Consider the following 13,616-nt stretch of genomic DNA (forward strand, 5'->3'; position numbering starts at 1 on the left):
AAAAACTTGGGCATAAAAGACTCCTAAGATGTAACTACTAACTAAACCACCAAAGACTACTCTTTGGGTAGGGATGTTTAGCTGCAAAACTATTTATTATTTACTAATCTATTTACTATTTACTCATCTATTTCAGTCATGAGGATAAAAGAAAATTCAGACAAATGCTCTTAATGAAATCAAGATGTTATGGAATAGGCATTCCATGAATATACTCTCCACATAGTCCTTTCAAAAAGGCAATTTATGAGTTTAACATGGACGTTTTTATGTGAACTCATAAAAAATGTTCACAAACCACATTGGGGTTATCAGTAGATAGTTCCTTAAGTTCACTCTTCTTTCAAAAAAAAAATGCTTTTAGAGTCAAACTGTAATTATTTTATGATTAAATATTTAAGAGTAAACACTTAAAATGATAGATTTGTGGCCAACGGAGCAGGTACTTCACACATCCTAATGGGCTGAAGAGTACCTTTTCCAGAAGAAAATAGTCCTCCTGAGTGAAATAAATTGTGTCTCCTCGGTTTAGGTATCCATGCTTAATTGAGAATTGCAAATTGATCCAGTTACTTACAAATTATTAACTATGGTTCAGATTGTTCAAACAGTGTCCTGGTTTATAATTCAAAAGGTCTTGAGATTTGAACAATCATAAAGTAACTAACTATATGTCACATATGCTGGGCTTCAGCTATTTTCGTAAATATATTTATCTGGGCTTTTCTACTTTAAAGACCATTCTCTGTGCTCATGAAAATGAAAGCAAAGTAAGAAATGGTGTCCTATAACAGAGTGAACAGTCCAGATGTGGATCCTGAAGCCCAACTACCTGGACTGTAATCGCAGCTCTATCACTTACTAGTAATGTAACCTGAAACAGGTTATTTAACCTCTCTGTGCCTCAGTCTCATTTACAAAGGGGAATAATATCAGTACCCACCTTACAGAGTTATGATAAAAATTAAATGAGTTAATATGTATAAAGGATTTATAACAGTGCCTGCCACACAATAAGCATTAAATGGCTTAGATGTTTGCTGTAATTGTCAATCTTGATCACCTATTAACATCACCCCTTGTCACCCATCCTTTCCTTGTACTTGTCTGAAAATAACAGTATAGTACAGAGTGGTTAGTTAAGGGCTGGGCTTTGAAGTCAGAAAGACCTGGATTTCAGTCCTGGCCCCACCACTTACCATCAATATTATCTTGGGAAGTCACTTTACCGCTCTCGACCTAAATTTCCTCATTTCTAAAATGGGGATTAAAACAGTATCTACTTCATTGGGTTCTTGTGAGAATTAAATAAAATGAATGTCACATCCTCTACATATTACTTGGCACATAGTATATACCCAGTGAATCTGTCAAAATCCCTTAGCATTTTGGTAGGCACAATCTGAATTGTACCATTCTCCTTTCTAACAGTCTTCATGATGCTTTTGGCACATATCTTCAGTTGTCTGCCTCTCTCCATCTTTTGTAGCTGTTCTGTACTTTATCAGCAGATACTTCTCTCAACTTGCCTGTTTCCTTTCTTTTTAGATTATTTGTGGCTGCTATGTCAAAATTTAAGAATTTCCTGTTCTTTGTAAATCCATTAGTTTTTTTGGAGCCTGTAACAATATCAGTACCTACCTTACAGAGTTATGATAAAAATTAAATGAGTTAATATGTATTAGAGACTATGTCCACATTTTTTCTGATGTATTTGCTTTATAAAATACAAAATTCACGGTCAGTGTATTTTTCATCATTATTACAATTTTTGAAATAAAGTGATCATTTCTCTCAAGAGTCGATCCCTTCTACTTCCCCAATCAATGGCAAAGTAAATCCAATAATGGTTCCCATTATTGTTTCCTTTACTTTTCATGATACTCAATTATTAATAAATCAAAAATTTTATCAGATACTCTTTTAGCAGAATAAAACTTTCCACAGAGATCTAGATGGTTAAAGAATATGTTCTACTACAGTTTGATTCTCTGTAAATTTTGTAATTTGTATTAAAAACCATCATGTACGCTCCCTGTCATGCTGAGATTCTTTCCTATTTCACCATCAAAATATCACTTTTGTCCTTTTCTTCTTTTATAGCTCTCTACTATGCTCTTCTCTCCAGCATGGTGGTTTCTATATTCACACACACACACACACACACACACGCCCCTTCTAGCAGTCCCTGTTAAACGTTTCTTTTCAATAAAGTATAACCTCCAACGGCCAGAGTATTTTTTATGAATACCATCTCTACCACCTCTCAGTAATAGATATTCTCTTTAAAATAGTTTTCTTTACTATGTATACTGCATTGGTATACAAAATTATTTATATACAGGGTATTGTTCTCAAACAGTTTTGTTCCCAAATGCTTTCCTTCTACCTATGTTTTCCTCCTAAATTATCTATTTTTATAATTTTATCTGGGCTTATTTCTCTTCTTTACTGATAAATTTAATGAACCTCCAGACAAACAGTAATAAAAGTTCCTCTGCCAGAAATCCCTACTGTGGCATTAAAGGGGAACGGTTCAGGAAACCAAACCTTCTTCTGACACCCTCCAAATGTTAACTGCTGTATCTGTCCCGATCTCCCAAAGTTATGAGATGTGAAAAGATATGAACTGTGCCCACTCTAGAACTTCAAAACCCCTAGATTTCTTCTAAATATTTCCGTTAACATATACAAGAAACATTATTTTGACTAGGCTGCAAACTTTAAGATATCAAGGATATTTTACTCACTATGGCCCAGTGTCTAGAACATGTTAGACCAGGGGCTGCATATTTAGCCCATGGGCCAAATCCTGCCACAGCCTGTTTCTGAACTGCCCAGAGAGCTAAAAGTGGTTTTTACATATTTAAGGGTTGTCTTAAAAAAAAGAAGAATATGTGAGAGATAATACATGCCCTAAATTTTCCCATCTGGCTCTTCTTAGAAAATGTTTGCTGACCCCTTGTATTAGATCCTGCAACATTTATTAAAAGAGGAGGTAGGGGAGGTGGGGGAGCTCTAGGAATGGAGGATACACAGATTTACAACAAAATATAACTGGAAAGCACCACAAACAGTAAAATTCGCATAATAAAAATTGTACAGGTCTTAAATTGTTCCTTAACTTCAATTTGCACTGAATTCCAAGAAAAACTAAAGATCTTTCATTCGCATATATATATTTAAACTGTCTGCCCCGTATCTGTCCGTTACGATTTCACTCAGTTCGTCCCGGTCATCAAAAGGCAGTTTATTCTAGGGAGCTATGGTGGCAATTAGAGCAGTACTTAGCTCAATTGCGTATCAGCCTCCCAATCATTCATGTATTGTAGAGATCATATTTTTTTTGGTAACTAATCTGTTATTGAGTCACAGGTACTCCTAGGAGAACTAAATTTAAAACTTGATAGTCTACCTTTTCTTCAACTAGCCTTGTTAACGTTAATTAAAGTTAGTCATTAGCAAGGTGTCAATTCACAGGTATACCTTCATACATACAGCCTTTCCTTCCACACAGCACTGAGTAGCTAACCACCAACACTTCCCAACATCTTACTCATCTGTTCCCATGTGATCTGTTACTTCAAAATGTAATCATATAGAATGCTCCACAAGCTCTGAAATAAAGCTTTAAATACTGAAAATTGTTTAAACAAACCATGAAAGTTCCATTCTCAAGTAATAGGAAAGAGCAATGTTAGAACTATTCATACCAATGGCTATTAGAAGCACATGCAAAGGTGTACCTGAAAATGCTGCTCCATCACTTGGATTTTTCCCTGGTCTGGGCACTTTTTCAGAGCTCGATCTGTATAATGGAATAGGATTTCTACCATCTGTAAGGAAAATAGCCTTGTATAGAAGTTAAAATATATCTCTAAAGTTTTTCAATACCTAATATATGTGATTCCCCTAAATAATACAGAAACAGGCTTTGTTATTATATTAAAAATATAATGTAAAAATAGAGTGGCTTTATTTTCCAATTTCTTAAACTCTAGCATAAATTCTTTCAGCCTCAGGGCTAGTACTAATTTGCTAATCTTTTCTAAAAATATCTCCAGGTGCTAGAGACCTTAGTAGTATCTATGTCATCCAGAAATTGAAAAACTGAAGTTAAACTCTTCAGTAATCCTCTGCTGTAAGTCTTTCCCTAAAGAACACAGATAGAATACAGAACCCTAAATATTTTAGCAGATACTGAGAAAAATCATTTGTGTGTCTAAAGATGACCACTTTCATTTTCTAAATATTTAAACTAATTTGTAATATAATTTTTACCAATGCACTTGCACATTAAAAAAGGAAAGAAATGAGTACAGTAAATTAATTCAACCAAGTCTAGACTAAGAAAACAGCCAATAGTAAATATTAGCATTAATCAGATTAATGCTAATTAGTAATAATAATAAAACATCAGCCCTCTGTATTACCTTAAGTAACACACACACTTGCATATATATTTCTCATAATTACTAATCGGTTTATAAAAAATACTAAATGTCAACTTTTTATGGGCTATAATTAGGTTCAGAAATAATCCAGATTCCAGCCTTCTTCCTAAAATAGCCAAAAGACTATTTTACTACTTTATCATCTTCTTAAAAGAGTGAACAAGGGGGAAAAAAGGTAATAAAAATTAATTTAAAAAACACTCAAGATTACACCAGGGAATTATAGTCTGACTTGCTATTTTTTATACATGGCCTCCTTGACTGTAGCCATTTACCTAATCATGCCCTAAGATTATTAGCAAATACTCAAAGCAAATCTGTGCTGTACCCTAGTAAAGACCCTATTAAAATACTCACTCGATCTGCAACAACAGCCTTTCGCTTACTGGCATCCCCTGATAATCCTACAAGCAAATTCCAAATGATAACAAAGTTAAACCACACTTTCAGGAATGAAACTGTTCTGGTCATAAGTTGTGCTAACAATGCATATATTTATAACAATCCTTAGGTATCAAAATGTTGGATAATATGCTATCATAGGAACACCTCACATCTACTGAACCAGATAGCAAGCATATCAAGTACTTCCCTATTACTCTAATAGTAAATTTTCCTTATGGAATGAAAGAATTTTAAAAGTGACAATTAAAATTCTACATCCTGTATTTATCATTAACCTTTTTCACTGAAATCTGTAAGGTCTGGTAATATATTGCTTATAAAATACTTAAACATTAAGCTAAAAAGTGTTCTATGAGTGATCAGTATTACTCATTCTATTTCAGAAAAATGTCTACTCCACCAGTATTGCTAACTTACCCACAACCGCTTTTGCTTTTCCTTCATGGAAAGACCATGCAAGAGCCAAGGCTTCTGTAAGACAATCTTGTTTCAGGAGATGATCCACTCTCTAAGGTGAATAAATGAGAGAAGCTAGACCCCTTTGTCTGACCAATCACAAGTCAAAATTCCTATTCTACCTAATATCTTTCCAGAAGTTGCTGCTTTGTAGCTACAATTATTCTAATAACCATGTGAATATCTCATTTCTGAGAAAAGTAATTTCTCAAAGCACTAGATAGTACAGTGACTGAATAAGCTAGTATGCTATATTGTCAGCCACAAGGCCCAAATATAAAAAGAGAAAACAACTAGAATGTCACTGTAACAGAAATGGTTAGTTGCTTATCACAACATCCTTTCACTCCCTCATCCTTAATAACAAATCCCAAGTTTATCTGAGACAGCAATAAACCAGCTAAAGGACATTTCTAAGACTCCCTTATAGTCACTTGGGACTATGTGACTAAGTTCTAGCCAATGATAAGTAAGTGGAAGTGTTGTTTGGTATTTCTGGGATGTCACCTTAAAAGGCAGGGGCCAGCCCTTCTCTTCTCTTTCCTTCTTCCTGGAATGTGGACTTAACAGCTGGACCTCTAGCAGCCCTACTGAAACATAAAAAGACCCTGGGACTAGAGTCCACAACAAGGATGGTGGAACAGAATAGTATACTAAAGACCATGGAGCTGCCACACTAGGCACATACTGCCTACCTCCAAGATGCTTTTATGTAAGAGAGAAAGCTTGAAGCCATTGTTGAAATTTGAAGCAACAGTTGAAGCCACTGTTATTTTGAAATTTCTTATGTATGTAGCCAAACCTAATTCTAATTTATAGTGAGTTTTATAAAATCAAGTACCTAACAGTTACAATGGTTTTGATGTACATTTCTGAAATTAAAAAGCACAAATCCAAATAATCTTTTTTTGGCAAAGTTAAAACAAAACATTAAGATGTTATCAATTCAACAACACATAAAATTACTTTGAACTCACCTCTCTCCAGCTCCTCAGCATCATCACATAAACAGACTGGAAAACAAAGAGAAGGAAATTAAAATGAACATCTTTTTTTTGTTTGTTTAAATATATCTTTATTGATTTCAGAGAGAGGAAAGGAGAGGGAGAGAGAGAGCTAGAAACATCAATGATGAGAGAGTCATTGATCGGCTGTGGCCCACAACCCAGGCATGTGCCCTGACCGGGAATCGAACCCTGATCGCCTGGAACCTAGGTCGACGCTTAACCACTGAGCCATGCCTGGCCGGGCAAAATGAACATCTTTAACAAACTTGTTAGAAGACACATTTGCCCCTGTCCGACATCTCATTTTACATCTCTTTAAGTAAAAACATTTCATGCTACAGTTAGAAGTATTTACTAACGGGTCTTCAAGGGCCCACATTAAGGAGTAAATCAAACAAACATTTAAAGGTTAATAAGTCTACAGTCTAAGGAGTTAATGAATATATCCTAAGCTGATCTAATAAAGGACATCTTAATTATATGATAAATATACATGATAAGGTATCTTCCAGGACATGAAAAATGTGAAGAAAGAGTATAAAAGTATATCCCTGAATCAAGAAAATAAGCATCCTATTAGAATCTAAACAAAAGTAAAAGTGTGGCTAAAAGTGTAGAAAATAATTAGCTAAAAATCATGACTATAACCCCTAAAAGTTTTAGACTACTACTAATCAATATTCCCTCTGTAATGCACTGCCCTCCTCACAAGCAACCTCCTTCAGCCCCAACCATCCTGACACAAACAAATGCCAAGTAACAGTGGAAGAACTTACTTTGGTCCCCAAGTAAAAGATCTGTCCACCATAGCTACTGATGGATTGATAGCAAGCCTTCTCTCCAACCAAAGCCTGTAAAAAAATAAACCAAAAAGGTAAAGATTACATGAACTAGAAGTCTCATTATGTTTTAAAGAATGTCAATTACAGAGACAACATTTTAGGTCAACATGGTTTCGCCCCATAAGTGAGGGGGTTCCTTTGATTTTCTATAGTTTGTCCATTTTCTATTTAATTGATTTGTGTTCATCTTTATTATTTCTTCCTTTAATCTACTTTAAGTTTATTTTGCTCTTTTTTTAAAATTTTCTTAATTAAGTTAGAAGCTTAGATCACTTATTTGAGATCTTTCTTCTTTTCTAATGTTAGTATTTAATGCTATATATTACCCTCAAAGTGTGGGGCGGAGGGGGGTCAAAGGGGGGATATACGTTAATACTTTGTAAGTATTAACAATAAGGATAAATTTTTAAAAAACAGATTTAATTGTAGATCACAGATTTTGATACATTGTACTTTCATTTAGTTCAAAATATATTCTAATTTCCTTTGAAGACTTTTTTCTGACTCATGGTTTGTTTATAAAAGTGATATTTAATTTCCAAATATTTGAGTTATCTCCAAAGTGACCCTGATGATTCCTTCAATAATTTGTTGAAGCTTCTTTTATGGCCTATCATATAATCTATATTGGTGGATGCTCCATGTGCACTTGGAAAAAACTTGTACTTTGCTTCTATTGGGTGGAATATTCTATAACTGTCAGTTAGGTCAAGGTGATCAACAGTGTTTTTATAAGTCTTCTATACCCTTAATGATTTTCTGTCTACTAATTTTATTAATTACTGAGAGAGGAGTTTTAAATTTTCCAAGCTATAATTGTGCATTTGTCTCTTTCTCCTTTCAATTTTGTTAGTTTTTACTTCATATCCAGTGTATTTTTCATCTCAAGCACTTTAGTTTTGTCTCTAGAAATTAGATTTACATCTTTTAATATCTTCCATGTCTCTACTTAACTTTTTGGACATACAGACTATAATTATAACTGTTACGTCGTTGCCTGCTAATTCTAACATCTGTTTCAAGTTTAAGTCAGTTTTGATGGATATTTCTCCTCATTATAAACTGTGTTTTTCTCCTTTTTGCATACCTAGTAATCCCTGATTGGATGGCAGACATTGTGAATTTCACAGTGTTGGGTCCTGGAAACTTCTGTATTCCTATTAATATTGTGCTTTGCTCTGGGAAGAGTTGTTACTTGGAAACAGTTTGATCCTTTCTGGTCTTGTTTTTAAGATTTCTTAGTGGGGATGAGAGCAGCGTCTACTCTACTTCTGATAATTCCCTACTGAGGCAAGATGCCCTGAGTACTCTACACAATGCGCTGTGAATCATGAGGTTTTCCATCTGGCTGGTGTAAACAGCCAGTGTGAGCACTGGCTATAGCTTCTTTGAAATCTTACATATATTTCTTTCCCTGGTCTTGGGTAGTTTCCTCACATGCATCTATTGATTAGTAATTAGTAGTTTGCTGAATACCCAAGGGGAGCCTTTGTATAGTGCTCTCCTCACCAGTACTCTGGCCTGTTCAGCCCACCTTTGGCTTCCTGCAGCCTCAGCTCTGTCTCAACTCATGGAACACTCCGAGCTCCAACCGGTTTCCTCCCCCATTAGCTACATGGAAACTCTCTCAAGGATAGACACTGGGATACTCATAGGGCTCATGTCATTTGTTTCCCATTTTGTCAAGGATTGCTGCCTTTCATTACCTGATATCCAGTGTCTTGAAACTGTTGTTTCTTTTTCTGATTTCTTTTTTTCCCAGACAGGAGAGTAAATCCAGTTCCCATTATTTTATCTTAGCCAAAAGCACAAGTTTAAAGTCTGACTTAAAAAAAATACTTTAAGGTATTTTTAATAACCACTCAGACACCAGAAAACATCTAAGGGTGAGACAGTAATTATTCTTACTTTAGAGAATTCCATTCCGTTATATTATTCTTACTCTGGATTTTTTTGGTTTCTAAATTCTGAGGCTGGAAGACCCTTTCATATTTTATGCTCTGAGGTTCTAATATCTCAGGGAGACTTGAGCAATGGCTTCATATCATGCAGCAAACACTCACTGAACATGACCATCATTACTATTTTTCTCAAGAAATTACCCAGGGAAGCCTCAAAATAGTCTAATTTCCTACTTAAAGATTAAGGAAACATGAGATAACAATTCAAAGTAATTTAACTGTAAACAATCTTTGTAAATTGCTAACGCCTATTATTATAGTTATTTAAAATACAGTAAAATTAATACTAAGATCATAATTTTCATGTCTTCCTTCTCTCCAGGCACCAACATTTCATCTATCTCCTACTCCTAAAGAATCTTCTTTCTTTCTCTCAAAGCCATCTTTGCCTTTTAATTCCCACAACCACCAGACCTGTTCAAAGCCTCATAGGTTACCTGTCACTAGTCATTTACCCCTTAAATCTATTAGCTTTATTGTCACCATATTAAACTTTCTAAAATATTTTACTTTTATAATTTCTTTCTCATAAATTTCCAATTTCATTTTATTATCTTAGTATAAAAGTTAAAACTCTTTGGCATTAAATTAGTCATATTTCTGGATAGAAAGTAACAGGAATTATTGTTTTAGTTCACATTCCTGAATACTTAAAAACACACCCATGTCCACTTCAATCTAGTGGCTTCTAAAGAAATACCTCAAGAAACAAAACTCCTCAGAGTTTCTATTTCTAGAACAAAACAGCAACAAAATACCATGTTTATCAAGTCAATACTAGGATAATGGGTTACCCTTACCAGTGCTTGGCTAACATTTCCTCCGGTGGCTAGTGATTTGAAATGGCTGCTATTATAGACCAACTGAACTTCTGAGATCTCCACTGTTTCCAGTTCCTCTTGAGTTTGCCGATCAATCACATGCAACTTCTCGGCGCTGTCCAAGAGTACAACTGTGCGTGAGTTTATCCACTGCAATTCAAACACACAACAAAACAAAAGTGAGGCCCATCCCATGCCATCATTCAGGACAAGAAGAAAGGTTGGCTACTCAGTTAAATACATTGAGGACCTTATCCACTTAATAACTTGATAACAATGCAATCACAGCAAGAACTACTCAGTAAACAGCCCAGAGAACAACAGGAACACAACACAGTATTGAGTTTGACAGTGCTAAAATTACACTCTCCCAGTCTGAAAGAAGGCTCACAAGATCTCTAATACATATATTACAGGATATATTGGCTTTTATAAAATTTTTTCAAAGGTACATTGGCACAAATAACTTAAGCAAAGTGACAAACTGACATCAATGAAACAAAAAGGCAAATTAAATCTCATAAACCTATGTGGCCAAAGGATGATTGCTGGCATTTAAGTGATACATATTTTAAAACCGAAGCTATTAAAAAAATACATTTCCTTCAAAATCTCCCTAAAATTCTTAGGAGAGTTCTTTGATTTATTTCTCTATATCTTCTGAATTTTCTTTAATAAGTACTATTATAACTTTTAAAATAATAACTACATAATAGTTTTAAAATCTTCTGAAGGATGCGATTTTGATAAATGTCTTGGGTTTATGTATGAGATTTTCAAAATATATTTTTTTAAATCTCAATCCCTCCCAAGAAATTAAGTTTTAATATCTGCTCAATTAGAATTCTAAATTAGAGGGAGCAAACTAATTCCCCTGCATGTTATCTCCCTGGTATTCATGTTGCTTTATTTATGTGGTCTATCCCATGTTATCAAAGGTTATCTGCATGCCATATCAATGACAACCAATTTAAAAATACATCAATTTTCTTTTGACATTTGCTGAAGATATGGTCTATCACTGTATAGTAGCTACTATAAGGGGAGGGTTTGCTTTTCTGTTTGTTTGTCTGTGCGTGTATGTTTCTTTCAAAAAAATCTCTCTCAGAAAACAGAGTTTGATACTCAAATTTTTTACAAAGAGCTCCTATAAGTTGTGCTCTTGATCACTTTGAAAAACAAAGTATCATTTAGGAAAGTCACATTTTTTTATTAGCCTTATACAACCTCAGTCAGTAATAGTTTTTAAATACCTTCAAAGATTACCTGATTAAAACAGAGGGAGAATCACAGAGGGAAAAAGTTTGCAGTTTAGCAATTATTCCTGAGGTTAGAATCTCATAATTACGAGTGTTGACACTGTTGTAAACAGCCTTTTCAAGGTAATTTACAGTTAGTGGTCACATCATAGATAAGCCACAGGACAAGGAGAACAGCTACTTGTGGCTGGGGAAAAATTTTCTAGGGAAAGAATCATATGCTGATTTTAAACAGAAGTGATGATGAATTCTAGAAAACTGTGTTAGATGATTCAACAAGGGGTTCTGACAATGACAAAGACACTGATGTTTTATATGCATGACGAGAGGTTGAACAAAGTTATTTCATGAAATGTGTATAAGAAAAAGCATTATTTCTAAATCAATAATCTAATGTGAGATTAAAAAGCAATGTGCAACTAAATTTATAAATCTTATATAATAAAGATCTATTTCATCTATAATCCTAAAAAGTTTCATTTTATCAAATTGGAGGTAAAACTTTTTCTAGCCTTTTTATTGGAAAAATGAGGCACTGTCTTATATTTAGGGTTGCCTATATTCATATATCTAAAGAATGTTTCACTGGGTACCAGATATTGATATGCTAAAAGCACTAACGAGAGAAACCCAGAAATATTATAATTGTACTATTATAGAATTAACACACTATTTAGAAAAAGAAAAAATTGACACAAAAAGAAATATACTATTTTTTTTACACCAAAAAGTCACCTAGGACTGAGATGTATGGTAGAGCAAAAACTCTGCAAAGTTTTTAGCCACAAGAAAAGAGTAGGTTATGTAAGTTCCTGAACCAATTAGGACAAACTCAAAAGGATAAAAATATGTTTACAAAGAAAGTCCGGCAATGATCCTGAAGAAATCCACCTAAATTCTTCTAAACTCCCCTTTGAGCTAATTAGTACATTAAAGAAAACTTTTGTTTAGCAAGACATAAGGCCGAAAGACAAGAAAAATAATGTGGTATCACACCAAACTCAGGCTTTATTCAATATAAGCAAGACTTCACTTCTGTCCATGTTTCATATATCCTAAAGGCATGTTTCATGGCAGAAACCCTGACAGCTTTAATATACCATGGACTCAAAACAATTACATGCAATAAATGGGGGTAGTTAATTTGAATACTCACAGTAAAGTTGATGAGGTCATAGTATAGGTGAAGATGCTTTTGCTTAGTAACATGTATTGCTCCAGATTCATCTCTCTTAACCTGATGAAATAAAAACAACCAAAACATCAGCTATTATTTGAGAGACTTTTTAAAAGATTTATCTTTATCGTTGAAAGTATTACAAATGTCCCCTTTTCTCCCCCCATTGATGCCCTCCACCCCGCTCCCTCCCCTACCCCAGCCCTTCACCACACTATTGTCTGTGTTCCTGCATTATGGATATGTGTGTGTAAGTACTCTGGTTAATTTTTGAGGGACAATTTTAGATACTTAATTATGCTCCACCTAGAAAATTGTTTCCATTCAGAGTATGGATAAGCCAAAAATACTGATAATTAAAGAAACTACTACACAAATTACAGAAATCATCACACCATGATTTGTACCAAAATCCAAGACATATCTGGTCAGTGATTTAGCTGTCAGTATGAGCAAATTCTGTAATGTAATATCCAGACTGTCATAATTCAGAACAACCTAACTTCAATGTACCACTGACTGTATTTAGTTAGAGTTAAAGCATAAAATAGGATGGTGACTTGGTGTGAAAAGTCAAACAAAAATTCATTGAAAGAAAAAAAGCTGGTGCAGTGACAAAACTAGACTTCTCTGATATGTAATACTATTACAGCACAAACAACACAAAGTTTCTCCAAAGAACCTCAGTGTCAATATTTTATTTATATGTGTGTACACATATACTCTATAATCTTCAATCATCCTTATAATTTGCTTTCTCCACTTCTGCTCCAAGGGGATAGGGCACTGAAGAAGAGAGACAGAGTACAATGTACAGCTGACCCGCCTGAAATTCATGACATTCAGTTCAGCCTGAATTTTCTTGCACGCTCCCCCAGGATAGTGTTTTAGATTTCTCCCTTTCCCTTGAAGTGCCAATTCCTCTTTGCCTTCTAGTTCCATCAATGCAGTGTTCACCTCACCAGATACCTTAACAAACAACTGACACCACTTAATGTGGGCCTTTCGTGTACTCCCATCTTCACTTCCCTAAGTCACTTCCCTAAATCACTTCTCCTGTAAGACAGAAGCATGGCATCTAGAGCCATGGGTTTAAGAATAGGTTCCACTACTATAGCTGTGTGACCAAGGGCAAATCACTTATTCCTTCTCAGTTTCATTTGTAAAATTAAAATAAGACAGCACCAAATTGTTCCATATCTTGCATGTGTTGAAAGTGTTTCATAATCAAAAA

General features: G+C 34.5%; 1 protein-coding gene and 1 non-coding gene across 6 annotated transcripts in view; both read right to left on the bottom strand.

Annotated features, from left to right (window-relative positions):
• VPS8 (VPS8 subunit of CORVET complex) overlaps positions 1-13,616 on the bottom strand; it is a 200,688-nt gene that overhangs the window by 136,707 nt on the left and 50,365 nt on the right. For 4 of the 5 annotated variants that reach the window (XM_016200097.2, XM_016200096.2, XM_087818259.1 and 1 more), the window contains 7 exons: positions 12,362-12,442; positions 9,926-10,096; positions 7,099-7,173; positions 6,293-6,328; positions 5,277-5,367; positions 4,812-4,858; positions 3,747-3,836 (listed from right to left, as the gene is read on the bottom strand). In XM_016200097.2, coding sequence (XP_016055583.2) covers positions 3,747-3,836; positions 4,812-4,858; positions 5,277-5,367; positions 6,293-6,328; positions 7,099-7,173; positions 9,926-10,096; positions 12,362-12,442 — 591 coding nt within the window. Of the gene's footprint in view, positions 1-3,746; positions 3,837-4,811; positions 4,859-5,276; positions 5,368-6,292; positions 6,329-7,098; positions 7,174-9,925; positions 10,097-12,361; positions 12,443-13,616 lie in introns of those variants that run through there. The other variant, XM_087818260.1, reaches the window with a different exon arrangement.
• LOC148092919 (small Cajal body-specific RNA 8) lies at positions 3,186-3,314 on the bottom strand. Its single transcript, XR_015714751.1, has one exon.

The sequence above is a fragment of the Miniopterus natalensis genome, chromosome 6 (genome assembly GCF_054644295.1).
Source record: "Miniopterus natalensis isolate mMinNat1 chromosome 6, mMinNat1.hap1, whole genome shotgun sequence".
Classification (NCBI taxonomy): Eukaryota; Metazoa; Chordata; class Mammalia; order Chiroptera; family Miniopteridae; genus Miniopterus; species Miniopterus natalensis.